Genomic DNA, 24,207 nt, shown 5'->3' on the forward strand with positions numbered 1-24,207 from the left:
CACAAATATATTTATATTGATGGTGCCAGCAATAATAATAATAATAATAAATTTCAAGGTAAACTGGAGTATTGTTTTGTACAGCATTTCACCTTGTTGGCAAGTCTCTTGCTAACCTTAAGCATTATATGAATTGCTTTGCAGAGTAATCATTGAGTTTTACATCCTTACTTGGTCTTTTGATTATTTGGAGGCAAAATGGGCATTTATTTGAGTAACAATCATAGGGTTAAACATTGTTTTAGGCACTCAAACTCAATTGCATTCAAGAAAAATCAGTGTAGTTTTAGCAGCATTTAAATTGAAGTGTGTCAATTGACTGTTCATAAAATAGATGTGGATTTCTGAAGCAACCACAATATTTTTGTTCTGTACATGAACTGGCAGAGAAACTTTTAAGCAAAAACTGGGAGTGAGACGTTAAAAACAAAACAAATATATATATATATATATATATATATATATATATATATATATATATATATATATATATATATATATATATATATATAAAGTGAAATGAAACCAAGGCCCATTAAAAAAGACAAATAATTGTGGCAAAGATAACAATAGGGTCAAAACTGAAAATACAGGCAAGAAAAGAGTACAATGATAATCTTTGAACATTTCAGCGGTTTTGCATTCACAGAATGTCGCACAGTCGTCCTTTTTATCCTGTTGCATCGATTCTGCATGGGTCCTGAACTCCGAGGCCACACCACTCTAGAATGCCACAAAATGGATCTAATGATAGAAATAAACACTGCTGGCATTTGAGGACCCAAAATCTTACCAAATCATGACAATTTTATTAAATGTTAAGATACTATGTTGACTAGTATATTTTTCAATAGCCACACCAAATTGCTTTATAAGGGTCATATAAGGGACACTTTCTTCAAACAGTCAATCCCAGAGGACACTCTCCACCTAAAAGAACAAGACAGCACTGGGGGCACAAGTCCTCCAAAATAAAAAAGAAAAGTTGACAAGAGTAGTAGTAACAAAATCTGTGATCTGAACAAAAGCATAAGGTTCACTGGAGAAAGAACTTTGACATTTAATGTTAGGAGCACCTCAGCCATGTCCCACAATATTTACCAAAAGTGATGTTCAGTTTGATAAATGGAAGACTTATAAAATCAAAACAAACTTAAACTGGACTTACCTCCTCCACGGATATTGGCAGAATCACCCGGCTGGGGGAAAAAGAGAGAAAAAAAAAAAAGAAGAAAATATTAGGATTGACCAGACATGACAGCTTGCTAAAGATTATTTTTACTTAACAGAAGAACTCCAAGATGCCTATTAAAAGTAAACCAAAATTACCAATTAAGTTGTATTTTTGCACTCTTTTTGATGAGGATTTTAGGTATGGACGCTCTATTTTTACATACACCACCCATTTGCCCCAGAACTGGATTAAGTACATTTGATAATGCATGTATAGATAGATGGGTTGTTTTTTCCTGGCCTATTTTTTGCTCTTCTCAGATGGCAGGGTCATGTCTGAGAGTGTTCTCTGCCCACATACGATACCTTAGAAGTGGATGGCCACAATGCCTACAATCAAATATCAGTATATTTAATTCAAGGGCATATGAAATAGGTACACTTTTGAAATTCTCTTTCATTTTGTGGACACTTACATTCTTCACATTCTCACCCATGCCTCTTCAGGTGAGCCATCCCTGAGGTCTTTTCATATCTTTGATTGCATATAAGGAGTTACCAAGTCAGCCAGTGAGTCCAAGCACAATAAGCTGGCATGCTCACACAATGAAGGAGTCTAAGAGTGAGAATATATATTAATACAATAACATTTGATGATATCAGGCAAAGAGTCAGTCCTTATGAGGTGTCTTACATCAGGCAGAAATGTTTTAAGATTTGATCAGTCAAACAGTGAGAAAATTCTGAGTATGAAATGAAACAATCCTGAACAGGACTCCAGTCCAATGGAAATTAAATTCAGGCATACCACACAGACACACAGACATAAAATCCAAGGAATTAAAAAAAAAACAACAAAAAAAAAAAAACACAAAACACTATACTATTTGGAGTTAATACCTGATAGGATTTAACTGCTTAACGTGAAATCTATTATGGTAACTTGCACTACATTGTTAGTATGTTCCATTTTCTCAGTCAACAGGAAGAATACCAATACCAATCCACTTATCACAGTAGGAAAAAGGGTGTTACATTTTACTTAAAATTACAAACTATATACTCAGTGAGCCAATTTTTAAAAAACACTATACTAATACTGGATAGGTCCTCATTTTGCTCTCAAAATGCCTCAGTTCTTCTTGCTATAGATTCCACAAAATGTTGGATGCGTTCCTTTGAGATTCTGGTCCATGTTGAGGCCGTGGTATTCAAATGATAACTGTTTGATATTAAGAGGTAAAAAGTGGGCCAAGAAAACATTCCTCACACCATTACACCACCACCACAAGCCCGGACTGTTAACACAAGGCAGACTGACTGCATGGTTTCATGTTATTGGTACATCTACTGTATGTGCTTCAGCAGAAACTGAGATTCATGAGACTATGCTAAAATTTTCTAGTTTTCAACTGTTCAGTTTTGGCGAGCCTGTGCCCACTGCAGTCTCAGTTTTCTGTTCTAGGCTGACCGAAGGGAACCCGACGTGATTTTCTGCTGTTGGAGCCCATCTGCCAAGGTTTGATGTGTTGTGCATTCTGAGATGCTCTTCTACTCACCGCAGTTGTACAGAGTGGTCATCTGAGTTACTGTAGTCTGTCTGTCAGTTCAAACCAGGCTGGTCATTCTCCTCTGACCAACAAGGCGATTCTGTCTACAGAAATGCGGCTAACTTGATGTTTTTTGTTTTTCAAACCATTCTAACTAAACTCTAGAGACTGTTGTATGAAAATCTCAGGGGATCAGCAGTTACAGAAATCTCAGACCAGCTTGTCTGGCACCAACAATCATGCAGTGGTCAAAATCACTGAGATTGTGTTTTGTTTTTTTTTGTTTTTTTTAAAACAGATTCCGGTGTTTAATGTAAACATTACCTTAAATTCCTGACCTGTATCTGCATGATTTTATGCACTGCATAGCTCTAACATGATTGGCTAATTAATTAATTGCATGACTAAGCAGATGTGCAGGTGTTGCTAATAATTTGCTCAGTGAATGTACAAGTACATATTTAAAAATTGTTTAAAGTATGGCAGGCATCTGTTAATGTTTTACTTAGCTATCAAATAAGCTGACCTCTGAGAATTGTTCGGATGCCTCAAGATCTATAAATGCTTACTTCACACTGAATCGTCTCATCTCTTGTTCTCTGGATGAGTGGAGTACAGAATGTCAATCGGTGCATTGTGTGACCGCACGATTGTAACTCATTTGTTGTAATGCAATTTATAAAGCCAACCCAAAAATATAAAACAATATGGATACGTCACTAATATTTCAAATGTACACAGGCAGAAAATAGGTCTGACTTTTGTACTCATGACCATGGAGTGGTAAAAGGCAGGAGCCATACCAACTAACCTATAAGACCTTCGTTTTGATACTTTCTATTAGGTGCAAAAGCAAAAAAAAATAAAAATAAAATAAGTGTTTTTTTTGTTTAGATAAAATACACATTATATTAGATTTTGCCTCGGTTTTCTTCATTTCATGGTTTATTACAAACTGGACAGCTCTCTGACTCCTTTGGCTTTTCACTGAGTAATATATATATTTTGACTCTACGCTCAAAATACTAACGCTGGTGAAGTCTTCTTTTATTTCGTTATTGAAATTTAAATTTCTTTACTGGGAATATACCCACATCTGTGTACTACGTTGAAATGATGGATTTCTGGAGCACCCATAAGAAAACAACCTTAAAAGTGCATCTGTTGATTACTGTATGCAATAAAATCAGTGATGTTCAAATCTGTCAGACCAAGTTGAAACTGAAAATGCATTCTTGTATTTAAACCTCATTTATGTAGTAGTCTGCAATAGACAGTCATTGTGTCCAGCTCTGACCGTTTCCACTGCAGCTGGGATAGGCACCAGCCTCCCATGACCCAGAGTTGGATTAGGAGGGTTTGAAAAGGTTACGTTATACAGTATGCAGTAGTGGAGTGCCAAGAACTGGAGCAGCACCAAAGGCTAAGACAGTGTGGGCAGTGACTTAAGAGTTATTTATTGTGACAATTAGCCTGACCAGAAGGTAAATGGGATCAAAGAAGCATTGATTAGCTTTGTTATTTAATTAACACATGTCAGAAACTAGGCTTAACATGTAGAATCCTTAATGTGCAATTCTAGCCTGTTAGCTACCGGTAAAAATGTTACAAAAATCCAATAGCTCCAAGCTCACACTTCAGTAATGTTTTTTATACATTAATTGGGTGAGGTATAAAAATTTTATTTAATTTCTGCTGAAATGATATTAACTGCATCTTATGGGATTATAATATCTTTGAAAACTAAGGTCTGCCTCCTTTATTTTCTAATACATGACACCATCAACACAGTTGCATTTAAATGTTGCTGATAAAAAGATATCACATTGTTAGATTATTTCAGGAGGGCTATTCTGAGCCTGTCTGGCCAAATTCCAGTCGGCAGCTGAATTAACTTAGGGTACGAAAAACCCACCAGACACAGGGAGAATGTGCAAACTCCACACAACGTCAGGCCTTGATATTAAACTCACTATGTGTAATGTGTCAGTTTAGATTTGTGTGTATCATACGTATTGTTAAATCTGAGGGCTTATTTTTTTTTATGGCTTTTTGTGTCTGTTGCTGGTTTTGTAGATTTTTCTGCAATACACAGTAGTACTATGTCTTTAAATGGGAGTTTATTACTTGGTATCCTAAGACGAGGGTCTATCCTGACATCAGCATTCCTGAGTCCTGCCCATGGCTATTAATGCTGTTTAGATATTCTAGTGTTTCAATTAATTCCTCTTTACCCTTGGATTCTTCTCTTTGGATACATATATTAGAACTTTTTAGTTTGGATTGCCTTTTTAGGTAACTTCTTTCTGTTTGGTCGAATAATTTTGTTATATTTTTTTCCTGTCTTAAATTTTCATTTATAAGAATCCTCATTGCCTTTTTGGTTGCAAGTCAGAGTTTTAACAGTTGCTCTTCCATGTTTGGTTATTTCTGATATTTCTTGGGACTCTTTTGAAATTGTTTTCAACTTTATAAGCCAGCTTTCCATTTTAGGCCTGATAGGCTAGAAGCCTTCAGATAGGAGTTGGGGGGTTGGAGATATCTGGGATGAGTTTATTCTGGGTTGCCCACTGAAGGACTTGGCCTACTTTTTCAGGTCCTTTTATAGGCCTCAAATCTTTTTCCACCATGTTTGTCACTCATAACACTATGTTGCAGCAGCAGGTGTCTTCTGCAACCGTACAGCCCAAGATAAGTAGATTCTATCTTTGCTCAAATAGCAAAATAAGAAATTATGGAGTACTGTATGTTAATGGATACACCTGAATTCTTTAAAATACCAAAAGTATTAGTAGTGCTCCTCATTTTACAGTATGACAGATTTTTAATGTATCAAAACAAACAGAAACTTAATATGAATTCCTTCCTTAAGGTCCTAACGAGACCTAAATATTAAAGAGGCATCTTCAAAATAGAATTGTACCTGTGCACCTCAGAAATCAATATTCTGCAGTGTGCATGGGGATATGGCAGACGTGCACATGCAATACCCTTAGACCTTAAAGGAAGAACTTGCTACATAAATAGAATGAATTATTATTACTATTATGGATGACAATCAGGTTGTCTATTGTCATGCAGCGTGGAGGAGCATCTCTTCGTAGGCTCGATCAAGGTATGCAATAACTCACTGGGGCGAGAGGGGGCACTGTCACTTCTCCTTCTCTCCAGATGGTATCGAGAAACTGCCCAGTGAGGGCACTTAGCCCTGCTCCTTCCAGTTCAACAGTTACAAGAAACCCGACTGCCCGGAAGGAGGAACCATTAGCGACCAGAGCGACCTGCTGGATGGAGCTCCTTTGACTGAGCCAAATCCATTTTTCTTACATTTATGCCTACAGCCCAGAGGAATAACACCAAGAGGTGATGCTTTTTGTTGGAGTTTTCTGTTGATTAAATGGGAGAATTTGGTTGCCATCCCAGCTTTTACCTTTGTGCATCCAGTCAATCCTCCACCTAGTCAAACTATTCATATACCAACTTTATAGTGGCAGCTTTGATTCTGGATCCAAGAATAGTGTGAACTCTCCTTCACAGAGTGGCCGGGTCAGTTACTGACTGAGAACAATTGAGTGAAAGCAGCAGGACAATCATTCAGTAAGGAAGAGAAGTCTCAAGAGCAGCCAGGCAGTAAATTAAGACTGTGTGTGACTGAAAATGTGACTGATTCACCTTTCTTTAAACTTAAAATGTCAAAAGCCTTTTTTGACATGATGTTGTTTACAGCATTGCCAAGGCATTAGACATTCAGTAATGGTTCTTCATTCATTCATTCTCCCATTATAGGTTTGCTTGGGATTAGAGCGGCAAAGAAAAAACCAACCTTGGATTGGATAGGACTAAAAAAGCAAAGTCATCTAACTATTCTTTTACTGCACTTGCTAATATGAATTAAAAAACATAGGACAAACATGAACAAGTGAGTGAGTCATAGAGTGAAAACAAAAAGCTAAACATACATCAACTGGGACACTGCACTAGCATTAGTCATGGCTGGAGCTATCATAATGTGGCGCCAAGATCAGTTTTAATAATAAGTACGCATTTTTAAATATTTTATTAAAAAGCATTGAATGGAGCCATGAATGATGACAATAAGAATTTAAAAACTTCATTGATATGATAATTTCACTCAACCCTATAATTATTTCATTCTGCGTATCCATTTCATTACAGTCAATGCACCATACTGCTCCCCATTGCTTTTATAATTGCAGACTGCCATTGTGTTATTCCTCCACTGTCTTTACATGAGAACATACCCTAAGTGGGAAGTCTTTACAATGTAATGTACAACCTTTGCACTGATTGCCATTCTTCTTAGTACATTCAAGTAAACATTTTTGGGAGATTCTCACTAGGAACTTAGATATTTCATTTCTTACTGATCCGTATTGCTGAATTTTTTAAATACTCTGAAAATAATAAGTAATGCAGGCTTTCGTGCGATGGTTACGTCTTGTAAATATTGGTAGGTGATTGCAGTCTGCTCCAGAGACAACTCCTTAGCAGTCATGGCGTTTTACGCTGGCTGTAGTTCTTCTTGATGAGGCATTCTGAAAAACACATCTTGCAAAATAACAACTGGTTGACTGTTGTGGAGCACACATACTGTAAAAATGAACTGTTGTATTTGTCTCTACGAAACCTGCTTTTACCCGAATCAGGTAGTTAGCTTTTGTTAATTCATAGTTTTCAATTACGGTACTTGTAAAATGAATATTACATGATTTACTTGTCAGGCAGGTCTGTGTAACTGGCTTTTTAATGGTGTACACAAGCCTTGTTTTTTCAATAAATCCATAACATACTGTCACCTTTTATTATGCTCTATAAAAGCTCTTTTCTTTCATATAAACAGATTTTCCTTTGTTATTACTATATTCCCCCTTTAAAATACACACATTTAAATTAACATTCAGTCCACTTTACTCTTTATACTTTATTAATGTTCAACTGTGGCAATCTGCATGAAGGTTTCATTTTAACAGATACATGGTGTCTTTCCATGGCGAGAGAAACTTGTGTACATTTCACTGACATTCCATAAATATGACACACAGCCAACCTTGAGTGAAATCTCATATCTTCTAAACTATATATGGTGCTCATTGGGCATGCAAACAGAAAATACCCAAAAAACAAAAACACAGCCACAGACACACAGGGTCATATCTGACGGCAACCACAGATTAAAAACAAAGGTGTTTATATTAAAAAGGCAGTACAACCAGGTAACTTAAACCATACAGCAGATACTTGAAAATGGTGTCATTAAAGGCATTTATCTTGCTGCGGCCTTCAATAGACTGGGATCCTGTCCACAACTAGTTTTCTGTCTTGTGCCCACTGCTGCTCTGCTTTTTTCCTCATCTCTTTACAGGATAAAGAGGATTTAATAAAAACATGAATGGATGAGTAAAGATAATTACATTTTAATACAGATTTGTAGCATCATGCTCTGTGCATTCAAGTGCTAGTACTAATCAACCTTTAAATACTTCTTACAGTTCATTTCAAAATGTTTTGGCTGAAATGCCGTATAGTAGAACATTTTCAATAAGTGGCTTGATTATGCTGGACTTTTTTGCCAGCAGTTGAATAACAAATTGTGTTCATTTCTGTGCAACAGCGCATTTTGCAATCATTGAGTATACGTGGAATACAATTCATTTAAGTGAAACTCTGCACGACAGCGTTTTTTAAAATGTTTTGGACCAAGGACCACTTCGTTAAAACCAAACATTACCATAAATTCTTCGTGGATTTCTTCCAGGTATCTGGTTTCCTGACATGCAGGTTAGGTGCATTGGCAATCCTATATTGTCTCTAGTGTGTGCATGGTGTATGGGTGTGCATATGCCCTGCGGTGGGATAGCACCCTGCCTGGGGATTTGTTCCTGCCTTGCGCCCTGTGCTGGCTGGGAATGGCTCCAGCAGACCCCCCGTAACCCTGTGTTAGGATATAGCAAGTTGGATAATAATAACGACCTTTTTTTTTTTTCCTATGTGTACTCATGTAAAAAAATACTGCGACGACTGGAGATAAAAAGAAGAGCTAGCATACAGACTCAAATAATGAGTTGTTAGGCCTGTTTATTGGAAACTGCCTCATTAATTTAAGTGCCGGCATTACTCACGCTATTATGCACATGGAAGGTTCCCTAAGACAGACAACAAAAAGTCCGCCACGAGCAGAACTTGGTCAAACTTACACTGATCATCAGTCTTTTTCTGTGTTACAGGCTACTTGTAACTCTTGTACTACTACAATATGAACAACCATGCTGGCTCATTTTCGTTTGTTAACCCCGAGGTCTCTGCTTCTCACCACCTGGTGTCTTCTCTTGGGTCTGGGTGACTTACCTGGTCCCTATTTCAATCTTTGCCTACCAGGTGCTCGGCTTGGCCCACTTGAAAGTCTCCATATTCCTGCCTTGCTGGGGTTAACTTTTAAAGTCCAGATTTCAGCAAATGGTCCATAATAAAGCCTTGAAGATGGTGTTACAGCACACAGACTTAGAAAATTAATTAATTAATTTTTTATTTGACATATTTTATTAATATCCAAGGGGAAATTGCTGCTTCATACTGGTGAGGCCTAATCTCAAATACAGGCTACAAAAAGGACATAGTAGTTTCAGAAAAAGCCAGAGAAGAGCGACTAGGCAGATTCCAGGGCTATAGGGGATGAATTACAAGGAAAGATTAAAAGAGCTGAGCCTTTATAGTTTAGGCAAAAGGAGATTAAGAGAAGACAAGATTGAAGTTCTTAAAATTATAAAGAGAATTAGTGCAGTGGATTGAGACTGTTATTTTAAAATGAGTTCATCAAGAACATGGGGACAAAGTTGGAAATTTGTTAAGGTAAATTTTGCACAAACATTAGGAAGTTGTTCTTTACACAGATAACCATAGATACATGGAACAAGCTACCAAATAGTGCGATTGACAGTAGGACTTTAGGGACTTCCAAAACTAGACAATGTTATTTTGGAAGAATTAGGTGGATAGGACTGGCAAGCTTTGTTGCCCGTTCTGGTCTAAATCTCACAAATATTATAATGGTCAGAGTGCAGGGTCAGCCATTCCACAGCACCCTGGAGCAATTTTCAGGTTAAGGGTCTTGCTCAAGCATTCCTTCTGGCCTTAACAGGCTTTGAACTGGCAACCTTCCAGATACAGGCACAGATCCTAAACCTTAGAGGAGTGCAACCTTAGAGTAGTGCCACTGATGAAGGTTACAGAGTGTTAGAATTCATAGTAAGGATGAATTTTGCAATACTCTGTGAGGAACAAAAGGATCCAAGGAGAAGATTAGATTTTTTGCTTCTTCACTATTGCCAGTGTAGTTTTCACTCAATCTTGGTAGCTATATACCTGTACTTCTATGCAAATACTCATGTTTATCATTGGTGTCTAGGTAAGCTAGTCTCTGTCACTTTACTTGTTCCACAGGAGTCGTGGAATTGGTTTTTCTTTCCTCCATCGTCAGATTGCCATATACAATATATTGTTAGGGCTCTTTATGTTACTGCTTATTGAACTAGAGATTTGTGTGTACATCTGTAAATATTGTATAGCTGCAAATTTTTCTGTTTCTCCGTTACTGTACATGTTTAATTTTTATAAGAGCCCAAATCACTTATCAAGTAAACAGTCCTATAAAAGAGTAAAATAATGTTGGAAGAGCATCAAGCTTTCTGATGCAATTGTAAAGATGCACAAAGTGAACTTCAGGATGGGAGTTAAATGGTGTGCAGCCTGAAAGTGTGAGGGCATTTCTGTGATTTGACGGTTGTACAAGCTGTGATGGTTTGGCCAGTTCCAGGACTCAAGGCAGCCATTCTACAGTGCATTTGCTGAGAGCACAACAAGCACAAGGCTTAAAACAAATCAGAAAAGAATAGGGCAAGACAAGGGCACAATAAGGGCATGGCAGAGTAGGAAAGAAAATGGAGTCTGGACAGCAGAAAACCTTGAGCTCCACAGAATCATACAGTGACAAGGTGACACTGCAGCAGTAAGCTGGCACAGAAGAGTAACTGTATAAATCAATGCAGGGAGCCTCCGATACTTTAATTATTTTACAGGTTTTATCAGGGCAGGATCAAGTTGCAATCATTTTGAAATTTCCTCAAATCCGGTTACAGCTGAACATCCCCAGGAGCTTCATGCCTGTGAGGTGTTACAGCTCATCAAATCAATGTCTGAGGCAGCACTTAGGGTGTTTGTTTCCTAAAGAGTGGGAATGTCTGTTCACATTCAGCGAATGTATGACACCCCCCTCTCCCCACCCCAAGATTGGATGCCAACTGTAGGAAGAAATATCACAAAGCAACCAGAAGAAAACTGCATCAGCACGTCTTCAGTACATGCACGTTACATTGGACGGAGTCAGAATTTGAAACGTTCATAGCCATTGGGTCTGTGGAAAGCTCACAATGGCAAAGGAGTACTGTAGGTCTGTACTCGGGTTTTGTTCACTTGATCAATCAAAAGCAGAAAAAAAAATATCACATTGACGAGTTGTGTTAAGGAGTAATGTGGTCTTACAGTACGGCACTTCCAACAAAGACTGAATTTAAGCCCATTTCAAAGATAACAGGACCGAACAGCTCCTGCCTTCCTCTCCTGCCATTTACATTTCTTGATTATTCATAGGTCTTGTGCCTACTTACAAAAAATGTTGGCACAATTTGGCAGATTCAGTACATTCAGTTAGAATGACTGGGGCATAGAGTTGTTTGATCCCTCTTTCTCTAAACAGACAGTCTGCTAAAGCTGGTATCCACTGATAAGTGTCCAGCTGGAGCATTAAATCATAAAAGGCTGTAAAATCCAGAAATTTAGAACGACTTTCTGGATCTCCTGCAGACAGACAGACTTCGAGAATAAGATGGGGAAAAAAACGCAGCAAAACTTGGAAGCAGTGGAAATGGTGAGAAGGTTCTTTTTGGATGGAATTGGGTTGCCGATCACAACAGTTTGACCTGAAATATCCTCAGATGGAAGAACCATGTTGTTCAAGACCTCAGAGAGCCACATGGGCTGATGAAATAGAGAAGGTTTGTTTAGAAGGCCCTCTCAAAATTGCACTAGCCTGAATAGAATGGTTAGAAAATGGCTTAATATTGCTTCAAACATTGTTTCACAAGGCAAAGAATGGCTGTTAAAATGCTAAGGCATGGGGCAGCTTAGACTGGAGAACACATCTTCTCAGTGGATGCAGTTTTGTTCATAATTGTACTACAGAAGGTCATTAAAGACCTTGTGCAGTTTTAAGTTATAACTTTAGTTGTATGCATGATAAAATCAGTCTGGAAAGAACAGTGCGAGTGCGATTCATTTATTACATTTTATAAACTAATAAGTCACATATTCATTCATTAAATTAAGAATTGCAATTGCCCCATGACTTTAGTTGAGGAGAAAGTAACCTGTGCCCTATAGTTGGCCAACTTAAAAATCGGTTATTGCAGTCCAAAGACAATTTAGAACCCATTACAGGAAAAATGCACTACAAAACTAAACTGTGTACTTAAGATGAATCACGGAGTAGGAGAACTCATGCAATTCAGGGTATTACTGAAATTCAATTTCATGGATTACATTGACTGCATTTGTAGAACTTCAGAACCACATCACGGTTTGTATATGTGATGATGGTGGACATGTTGTATATTCACAATATGAAGAATACACTTAAAGTGTAATAAATTCTTGCACTTAACGCTTTCTACAGATTAATGTATACAAATATAGTTATGATTATTTTAAACTGTGCAAGAACTTTATAATATCCCTATGTTATCTTTTATATATTTAAAGTAAAATACAAGAAAGAAGCCAAGTGTGGTTACTTTGTACTGATATTTTTATTGATACTCCTGCCTTTTATTTAGTACAGCTTCTTTTTATCAGGGCAGATGAGAGTATAAATTCCAATCCAGTGTAAAAATGAAACTTGATATTTAAGGCCAATTTTAACAAAAATACTAGCACCTGTGGTTAATGGGGCTATGATATTTAATTTGATTATAAAAATTAATCAAACAAATGATGTGGTCTAGTATTTAAGCAAATGAGCTGCGAATTACAGGTGTGACAATGTGATTCCCCACACGTGACTTAACTGTGACCTTGAGGACATCATTTAAACAATCAGGACTGCACTTTTAGCAGTAAAGAAACCATCAGATTTTTGTGATCTGCATGTTAGTTTGTATGAAAATATCAGATAAACTAATCTATACTTGTAAACGTAAAAAAGGCAAATATCACTCTGATGAGAAGACTCCTTCCATCCATCCATTATCCAACCCCCTATATCCTAACTAAACGGTCATGGGGGGTCTGCTGGAGCCAATCCCAGCCAACAGAGGGCGGAAGGGAGGAACAAAAACCCCTGGCAGGGTGCCAGCCCACCACAGGGCGCACATACCCACACACCAAGCACACACTAGGGACAATTTAGAATCGCCAATGCATTTAACTTGCATGTTTTTGGACATGGGAGGAAACCCACGCAGACACGGGAAGAACATGCAAACTCCACGCAGGGAGGACCATGAGAAGACTCTTAAGGAAAATGGACATTAAAACATCCTTTATACATGGGATGCCACACCTATGAACTTGGCTGTAGTCCTTTTAGGGAGACAAAAATAACCAACATTTTCAATGGATCGGAAATGTATGTTTTATGACATAAAATGGATGTCATTCAGTATTTTCTTTTCTTCTTATATCCCAAAGAGGTGCATCCTAACTTGAATGGTGAATTTACATTGGCAAGTATGAGGATGATGGATGAAATGATTGATAAAGCCCCCACTAAAAGCTCCAAGTCAATTAAGATTCAATACAATTTTTGAGAATATCATGAGCAGTTCTCAGACCCAAAATAAAGACAAGAAAAGAACAACAAATAAGGATATTTTAACAAAATCAAATCCATAAGGAAAGGAACAATATTAGTGTGATTTAAAGTGGCATTTCAAATAAATAAAAACGAGAAAACCAATGTCTGGCTGCCTCACTGGGCCTGACTAAATATACAGTAGATCTTTGCCCCAACTTAACACAGAGGACAGCTACAGCACTTAAATTGCTCATACAGTACTCCAAACCCTTTAGTGGAGTGGAGCACTTGGCAAACCCTTCCTTCCAACTTCACGGGCACAGGATTGCCCTTTTAAACCCCTGCCTATGACCATTTCTAAATGCACTTTCAGTCCTCTTAACATTAGCACGGGGTCTGAGCCAGCTCTACATTTGGGGGTTGGTGGGGAACCACCTATTCACTGTAAATATTCATAGATTTTCCTTAGTAAAAATTATATAAAACATCTGGATGCATTAAGAAGCTCAACAAAAATGTGTGTGTGTGTGTGAGAGAGATTAACTGAAAACTCTAAATTTTCCTAAAATAACTAAGTGAAGGCATGTGACAGAGTGTGCCCTATGATGGACTGACTTCTTGGGATGACCCTACATTTGAGCAGATGCTACCAGGGAAGTTTCCAGCCCAGTTTACCCCCTATATATTAAGAAGGTTCAATAAATTGATACTTGCTACACATAGTTTAAAAGCTTGTTTAATAGAATTACAAAGATAATTAGAGCTTAGTATCAAGTAGGTATCCATCTAGTCTACAGTGGTGTTCTTTTCAAGATTAGCAATGCACCAGCTACACTGATCTGCAACAACCTTTGAACCTCCTGCCTATTACTGTGTAGGTCCCCCTAGTGCCACCAAAACAGCTCTGACCTGTCAAGGCATGAAGGTGTCCTGTAGTATCGGACACCAAGAAGCTGTTAACAGCAGATCCTTCAAGTCCTGCAAGTTGCAAGGTGGGGCCCCAATTGATCAGACTTCAAGCACATCACAGAGATGCTTGATCCAATTGAGATCTGGGGAATATGGAGGGTAAGTAATTGCCATTCTGGAATAATATTTGCAGTGCAGCAGAGTGCATTAACATGCTGAAAGAGGCCACCGTCATCAGCGAATACCATAACCATGATGGAATGTACAGTATGTACTCTGCCCAGCAGAACATTGCTCAGAGCATCACATGGACTCTCCTGGGTTGCATTCTTCCATTAGTACATCATGCTGGACACACCCGGCCATCCACAAAATCTAGAAAGAAAATGTAATTCATCAGACCAGGCCACCTTCTTCCATTGCTCGCAGATCTAGTTCTAAAGGTCACATGGCCTTTGTAGGTGCTTCAGCATGGCCATGGTCTGCAGCTACACAGCCCCAGAAGCTAGGAGAGATGCACTGTGCGTTCAGACACATTTTTATCATGGCCAGCATTACTTTTTTTTAGCAACTTGTGCTACACAAGCTCTTTTGTAGGATCGGACCAAACAAGCCAGCCTTTGCTCTTCACACACCACAAAGAGCCTTGGGCGCCCGTGAACATATTGACAGCTCACCAGTGGTGCTCCCTTACTTTTGGTAGGAATGACCCACTGCACACTGGCAACACCCCAAAAGACCTGCTGTTTTGGGATGCTCTGACCCAGTTGTGTAGCCATCACACTTTGGCCCTTGTCAGAGTCACTCAGATCCTTACACTTGCCCATTTTCCTGCTTCCAACATATCATCTTCAAGAACTGATTGCGCACACGCTGCCTAATATATCCCATCCCTTGACAGGTGCTTTACTGTTCAGTGGTTTTAATGATAGGAGTGATCAGTATATATTAACAGCCAGAAAAGATGCAAAGTAAATGGCAAATTCACACAACTGCTACTTCTTCCAGACCATTATCACTCCTCTGGCCCCATGTCACTGTGGGCAACTCTGCCTTACATAGCAGAGTGCCAGTATGCAATCCTGCTCTGTGACACATCATCACAGTTCTTCCAGATCAGCAGCAACGACGACATACAGTAGCTTCTCTTTTTTGATTTCACTTCTTTTTTTTTTTTTTTTTGAGTAAAACTTGTGTGCACAGTTGTGAAATATATACATGTATTTCTGAATTGCAAAATCATATTAAAAAGGAAAGAAATATTTAAAACAGTAGCCTCACAGAGCCTCTCTAATTGGAGCGTACATGACATGGTGTTGCTAATCGGACTGGTTTGGCTTTAAATATGTTGTTTGCTAAAATACCACACACCCTGTGCATCAACAGATGATTGGGCATGCCAAACAGTGCTGCATTTTTTTCAAAAGGGCTGCTCTTCAGTTCCGGCACACAGCACCATTTTCAATCAGTATCTTGAAATCCATGAATGGCACTTGACACCTATTAGGTCCTCCTTTGCTACTGTCTGTGTTGGCTGAATTGCAGTACAATGAATGCTGTGAGATGATTATTACATTTTGACACAAATTGCAAAGGCTATTATAGGCTAGAAAAGTATAAAAGTGCAAAAATAAATAAATAAAAAGGTTTAAAATGGAATATAACATTTTGTTTATGTTGACCGTTAAATGAACTAGTGACCTGTCCCAAGTTGGTTCCTACCAAGTAGCCAATGTTGAAATAACAGTTACTCTGAACTATAAAAGTGGGTTAGCAAATGTATGGATCAAAGGATGTTATGCACACACAAGGCCACCAAAGCAATACATTATATAAAAGGGCTCAGGCAACTAAATAAAACTGAAGATTTTCATTTGATTGAGTTATTAAAGTACACAGAAAGAGAATATGATAAGAAAGCAAGTTTTTCGATAGCTCAATGTGTCCTTTCCAGGCAATCTTAGCATATTCAACATAGCAGTCCTCTTGGCCCTGGCTGCAGAACCCCATCTCCTCAGGCAGTCATTGCCCCCTGTAGGTGCAGCCAATTTTTCTGCACAAAACAGATGAGTGTGCCACATATCACTTCTTACTATACAGTACATAACCCAAGGTCAAAACAATGCTGGCTGTAGCCTGAACAGCATATTTAACTCAAAAGAAGTAGACACGAATGGTCAATCTCTAGACTACTGATCTCTCCATTTGGTCAGCCATTAATGCAAAAACATGTCCTTTATAAGGGCCAAGACTCTGCTAACCTTGAGCATCCCTTCTGGTGGTATTCACATCTAGTGGCCTACTCTCCATATACTTGTATTTAAGTACAGCTGCACTTTACAGATTGAGGACGCCATTTTTAGCTGGATATCCTTTAGCTAGGCTACTACTCATGCTGACTACGTCATGCTAGGACTAGCTACTGGTATAATTTACGAGTAACAGACGAACAAAAATACTTTCACTAAACTGACTAACCTGTCACAATATTTTTATAAATTCACAATATAGGTGATAACTACTGTGTATATATGCATTCAGATTCACACCTGCTTAATCCAACGCAGGATGGTGGAGCTGCTGTCTATTCTAACAGCAATATGCAGAAGATAAGGACTAAACTTGGAAAGGTACCAGTCCATTACAGGACATACTTATTCATAACTTAGCTGATTTGAATTTACCAATTACCTTAACTTGTACATCTTCAGCATGAGGGAGGAAGGCTAAAATATCAACAGAAAAATCCAAACATGGGCTCTGAGAGAGCATGTAAACTCCACCTTATTAGGGCCTGGACCAGAATTTTAGGGCTGCATTAACCACTGTGCTGTACAGTAGTAGAAGTTTGAACTGCTCACCAGAGGTTTTCTCACAACACACATTTAATCAAAACTTTTTACTAAATCCAACTAACCTACTACATCCGTTGGGTACCATGTATAATCTTCATGATCCTATAGCATATAAGGGGCATGTGTTCCTCTCATCCACTATGTGCAGCACATCTGTCTGCATTGCACTTGTCAAGACTAATGGTCCTCTGATAAATGACAAAATGCCTCTTCTTCACAATGAATTTGTTTAAACTGCCAGTTGGTAAATGATTTTTGAAGCCTCTACGAACGTCCCACAGCCATTTGTACTGCTGCTGCTGTCACCTCTGCTGTGAAGCAATTAAAGTCTGGTTTTACCAAACTGTGCATACATACAGCTAAGATTAGATATGAAGGCTTCATCTTTTGTAAATGCTAAATTTTTAACTTTATTATATTTTTTAAATTTGGGTTCAACTCCCACCACCTCAAATACACTGTCGTATTTTTTTTTAATTTTACAACAGCGCTAAAAGGCTAGAGCAGCCTCTATTAGAGTTATGTAGCATACAATCCATAGAACAGCAGATCTTTGTAGTCTTGCACAAGTACAATGAAATTACATTTGCAACTTCCATAGTCAATGCTATAAAGACAACAAAAAAGATAAAAATAGAACAAACAAAAAATAAGATAATACAGTAAAATAAGAATAGAACAATAAATTAAATTTAATGGAAAGAAAAAAAAAACTGTCCCAGTAGTAATAAACAGTATAACAGCTTAGATGTGCAATGCAGTAAGCAAACAAACAAGTATGGAAAAATATCAGTAAAACAGCAATATAGACACTATGCACAGTATAAATAATGACAATATGAACAGAACAACATGCAAATATGTATGTATGTGTGGTCAGTTGTGCCAGACAAGTATATACAGTTGTGCTTGAAAGTTTGTGAACCCTTTAGAATTTTCTATATTTCTGCATAAATATGACCTAAAACATCATCAGAATTTCACTCAAGTCCTAAAAATAGATAAAGAGAAACCAGTTAAACAAATGATTGGGCAATCTGTGTTATATAAAGAACAGGGATCTATCAAAGTCTGCTCTTCACAACACATGTTTGTGGAAGTGTATCATGGCATGAACAAAGGAGATTTCTGAGGACCTCAGAAAAAGTTATTGATGCTCATCAGGCTGGAAAAAGTTACAAAACCATCTCTAAACAATTTGGACTCCACCAATCCAGATTCAGACAGATCATGTACAAATGGAGGAAATTCAAGACCATTGTTACCCTCCCCAGGAGTGGTCGACCAACAAAGATCACTCCAAGAGCAAGGAGTGTAATAGTCAATTTGTGAATTTCCCCTTGGGATTAATAAAGTATCTATCTATCTAGTCAGCGAGGTCACAAAGGACCCCAGGGTAACTTCTAAGCAACTGAAGGCCTCTCTCACATTGGCTAATGTTCATGTTCATGAGTCCACCATCAGGAGAACACTGAACAACAATGGTAGGCATGGCAGGGTTGCAAGGAGAAAGCCACTGCTCTTCAAAAAAACATTGCTGCTCATCTGCAGTTTGCTAAAGATCACATGGACAAACCAGAACACTATTGGAAGAATGTTTTGTGTTGACGGATGAGACCAAAATAGAACTTTTTGATTTAAATGAAAAGTGTTATGTTTGGAGAAAGGAAAACACTGCATTCCAGCATAAGAACCTTATCCCATCTGTGAAACATGGTGGTGGTAGTATCATGGTTTGGGCCTGTTTTTCTGCATCTGAGCCAGGACGGCTTGCCTTCATTGATGGAACAATGAATTCTGAATTATATCAGAGAATTGTAAAGGAAAACGTCAGGACATCTGTCAATGAACTGAATCTCAAGAGAAGGTGGATCATGCAGCAAGGCAACGACCCTAAGCACACAAGTCGTCCTACCAAAGAATGGTTAAAGAAGAATAAAGTTAATATTTTGGAATGGCCAAGTCAAAGTCCTGACCTTAATCCAATCGAAATGTTGTGGAAGGACCTGAAGAGAGCAGTTAATGTGAGGAAACCCACCAACATCCCAGAGATGAAGCTGTTCTGTACGGAGGAATGGGCTAAAATTCCTCCAAGCCGGTGTGCAGGAATGATCAAAAGTTACCGGAAACATTTAGTTATATAAAAGGGGGGGTCACACCAGAAACTGAAAGCAAAGGTTCACATACTTTTGCCACTCACAAATATGTAATATTCAATCATTTTCCTTAATAAATAAATGACCAAGTATAATCTTTTTATCTCATTTGTTTAACTGGTTTCTCTTTATCTACTTTTAGGACTTGAGTGAAAATCTGATGATGTTTTAGGTCATATTTAGGCAGAAATATAGAAAATTCTAAAGGGTTCACAAACTTTCAAGCACAAACTCCAGTTTAACATTTTTCGAATTTAATATTCAAACATAATACCTCTTTTTAGAAAGATCAGTCTGTCCTGGGAAATTAAAAAATGCAAATCTGAAACGACTACTTGGCTGAATACGTAGCCCAATATGTCAGGCCTTACTGACTGCTTACGGTAGAAGTCTTTTCAACAATATCTTCACGTGGATAAGGAAAGCTGCAATGTTACTGCTACACTTCTGGGGGGAGCAAATTGAAGGTCAACTCCTAATTCTTTTCATAAATACAGTATGCTATATTTTGAGCCATTTGGAAGTATTTGCTTACCTTGTTAATAAATTCCACAAATACTTGGCCTGGCTTTTGTAGTTGTTTTTTCACAATGATCTTAAAATTCACTCAAGGAGTTGCCCGTACTTGGCATTTGTCATCTTCAGCCAGTCTCATAATGCAAATCCTCAGGTTAACTCCATGCCAGCTTGACTGAGCAGTATGCCCAAACCCTCTGAAATGGAACTTGCATGCTTCACGGCAAACTGCAAATGAAATTTAAATTGGAAGTCTCTAAATTTGCTAGGTTCGACTAGAGGTGTGCACGGTAATGGCATGGCACAGTACCCAGAATTGGTTTCTGTCTTGTGCCCAATGTGGCCAAGATAGACACTGGCTCCCCATAATGCCAAATAATTTGGATCATCACAAAATTGTTTTATTCTTGTCACCGTTAAAGAAGCTCAACTTTATGATGCTTGATCTCTGAAGATGTAAGGCAGTAGTGGTGAAAACTGGAATCTCTGCCACACATTTATTTCAGGATATTGTTCACAAATGGAACATATAGGTTGGTTAAATAGGGTCACACACATAGTCAGTGATGGAGAACGAACAAGCAACCTAGTGCTTCAAGGTCCAGTGTCTTAGCAAATGGACCATAACAATGAAGGAATACTCAGCAGTTTTCCTGCACCATTCTTTTACACTGTGCCTTTTTATTCTTTCAGTCCTGACACGTTAACAGCATTTCTTGATTGATGACTGGTGCGTTTGAATTTGTTCGGTCACCGAGGACACTAACAGAGACAGGAGTGTTAAGTCCAACTCCACCTCTTTCATTCCACACAGATGGCTACAGGATTACTCACTCTGTAAACTTTAACAGTTATCCTAGACTGCATGATGGATGAATGCTTATTCCACTTCTAAACTCTTTGAGAGCTGAAAATGGTTTTCCTAAAAACTCAGTTTTCTGAAAAGCACACAAAGCGATGGTTTCACACATAAAACAACATAAAACATCTGTTGCTATGTGCTGTGGCTGCTAATGGCTCATGTTCAGCAGCAGTGGGGGCACCTAGACGGTCAGCAGGAATGCACAGTGGGCTGGCTGCCTTCGCACAGCAAGTGGGCGACGGTGGCCGTCGCAGTCTGACGCAATATAGTTTGTACCTTTTGTTATCATAAGTGCTGGTCCTCCCACTGTAGGCACATCAGCTACACGAATGTGTTCAGCACCACGATCAGTTGACGCCGGTACCACACTTTCGTTTTCGATATCCATCTCCAGATCACATGCATCAAACTTGGAGTCTGACAAGTCAGAGTCCTGTTTAACGAAATTACGTAAAATGTCCGTGGGGTATTTTGCTTTGCACATTCGCTTTGGTCTCTCAACAGATGTCGATGCCATTTTGGAGGTTGTTTGCTCTTTGCTACTCGTGCATGTGCAGGGAATCGAGGTCAAATCAACAAAGCTACTGTATGTAACTTTCCTTGTAGCAAATAGAGTCAAACTAAAACGTAAGGGCGAGTTTTGTTGCAGTTTAAGGCTGATTACTGTCCTCTACCCCCGAATTTTGACAAAAGTCGACATCAGCCCTGAAAGGAGTTAATGTCTGCCACCGTTTTTCCCTTCTGTTATCCTCTTCTCAGGCACCAAATGCATTGCTTGAGCACATAAACTTGTACTAAAATATTTCTTGAGACACAACAGCACAATGGAATCTATACTAATAAAAGGCAAAGCCCTCACTGACTGACTGACTGACTCACTGACTCATCACTAATTCTCCAACTTCCCGTGAAGGTAGAAGGCTGAAATTTGGCAGGCTCATTCCTTACAGCTTACTTACAAAAGTTGGGCAGGTTTCATTTCGAAATTCTAAGCGTAATGGTCATAACTGGAACCTATTTTTCTGCATATACTGTAATGGAGTTCAGCTGGATGGCCGTGGGGGACGGAGTATCGTGTGACATCATGACGCCTCCCACGTAATCACGTGAACTGACTGTGAGCGCAGGACGTAGAAAACAAGGAAGAGTTCCAAAAAGCGCTGAAGAAAACATGCATTATACAATTGAGTAGGCAGCGAAACAATAAGAAGCGAGCGAATTAAGCATATTCATGACTGCAGCTACTGCAGAAACAAAGCACGGTGTAAACCGTAAGTTTAAATTAAGTTTATAGACAGGCTGCCACTGGCATTTGTCATGCCCATGACTAATGCGGGATACAAGTTTAATGAGAGCACGCAGAGGTATAAATGAGAGTTTTGATCACTTTGTAACAAAGTTAAAATTGCTGGTGAGGGGCTGTGCACCAATACTCACAGAAAAATCCACAAGTTAATACACATGCTGTCTCTAGAGTTTCTCCACACTCTGAATTCTCCAGGCACTACTTACAAAAGGTTACATTGACAATCATGTTACGTTATTTTTAAAATGTTTCCTTTTCTTAGCACAAGCACAGCTGAGAAGGTTCGATGCATGTGCTCCATAACGCGTTAAAAAAATAACGCATTTAAATCACACTTTCCATTCCAAGCAAAGGGGAAGTTCTCTCAATGCATGATACTGCAGAAACAAAGCACAAGTAACCCGTAACTTTACATTAAGTTTATAGACACACTCCCACTGCAGTTTGTCATGCCTACCACGAATGACGGTATTCGCGAGATACAAGTTTACTGAGAAGACACGAGGTATAAACGAGACTTTGGATCACTTTGAAACGGAGTTAAAATTGCTGTAGCAAGAAACTGAATGAAACGTTAATGTTTTACTTTTAATAACTTATAGACTACATTTTATTTTTTTCCCCTTGCACTCAGTGAGCGAGGCCAATGGCCGATCAGTTTATATATATATGACCTCCAAAGAGCGTGGAGACTTTTGATCACGTCAACGTGTCTGCAAAAAGTGGCGTCTCCTGACCTGCAAAAATACTATTAAAGTCAAGCAACCGGTGTTGCACGTATACTCTTAACACTGCAGAGGACACAAAACTAATTTTCTTAATTGCTGGTGATGCCGGTAAGGCACATTACCAGAGGCAGAAATTTGGACTTTCACATAGAAAATGTGATTTCTATACCACAGCCGTCGTGTAGCGCCTTTCAAAAGGGATCTCTCGGCTGTGAAGCGTGGGTATTTTGCTATTATTTATATATATATATATATATATATATATATATATATATATATATATATATATATATATATATATATACTGTATACACATATGCCAGAAACACTCATAACAATGACAAAACAATTACATTGTCAATCATGTTACATTATTATTAAAATGTTTCCTTTTCTTTCTCATTACTTCTTTAACACACTACTTCTCCGCTGCAAAGCGCGGGTATTTTGCTATATATGTGTGTGTGTATGTATGCATGTACAGTATATTTATCTGCATGTATGTATATATGTCTGTATATATATATTTATATATATGTAGATGTTTGGATATGTGTGTATGTATAAATGTTTATATGTGTGTGTGTGTATATATATATATATATATATATATATATATATATGACAGCAACACTCATATCAATGACAAAACAAATTACATTAACAATCATGTTACATTATTTTTAAAATTTTTCCTTTTCATAATTTCTTTAACACACTACTTCTCCACTGTGAAGCACGGATATTCTACTAGTATTATATATAAATAAAACATGGGAAAGGAGCTGGCCATTAGCCCACAGTTCACAAAAGTAATTGCTTTGTGTCATTGGGGGACTTTCAGTTTTCGATTTCCGAGTGAAACCTTGCAAATATGTCCATAGGTGGGTAGGGTTCAAAGTCTGAATTGCCTTTAGATAAAAGACTAAAACATACATTTATGATTGCTAGTGGCCTGGCAGTGATCGTTGTAATGTAGGAGGCAACTCTTATCTATATAAGGTACCAGTCCACTGCAGAGTAAACTCGCACACATTCCTACAGTTACTCACATTAGGCAACTTTTGGAATTTGAATTAAACTAACACACAATATCCATGCAGACTTAGGAAGAAAACATAAACGGCATATGACCATGACCTGGCTTAAACTTTAACCGAGGTCTCTTGAACTGTGAGGCAGCAAAGCTAAGCACTGTGCTACCACATGAAAGATGAAACCTTACAATATATCTGAAATCCAACCATCTGCTGATTTTTTATATTAAAGATCATATAAAAACGATGCA

General features: G+C 38.3%; 1 protein-coding gene across 2 annotated transcripts in view; it reads right to left on the reverse strand.

Annotated features, from left to right (window-relative positions):
- Positions 1 to 24,207, reverse strand: part of pitpnab (phosphatidylinositol transfer protein, alpha b) — a 75,157-nt gene that overhangs the window by 43,338 nt on the left and 7,612 nt on the right. The window contains exon 2 of one of the 2 annotated variants that reach the window (XM_039757123.1): positions 1,169 to 1,199. In XM_039757123.1, the coding sequence (XP_039613057.1) occupies positions 1,169 to 1,199 (31 nt within the window). Of the gene's footprint in view, positions 1 to 1,168; positions 1,205 to 24,207 lie in introns of those variants that run through there. The other variant, XM_039757124.1, reaches the window with a different exon arrangement.

This window comes from Polypterus senegalus, chromosome 6 (genome assembly GCF_016835505.1).
Source record: "Polypterus senegalus isolate Bchr_013 chromosome 6, ASM1683550v1, whole genome shotgun sequence".
Classification (NCBI taxonomy): domain Eukaryota; kingdom Metazoa; phylum Chordata; class Cladistia; order Polypteriformes; family Polypteridae; genus Polypterus; species Polypterus senegalus.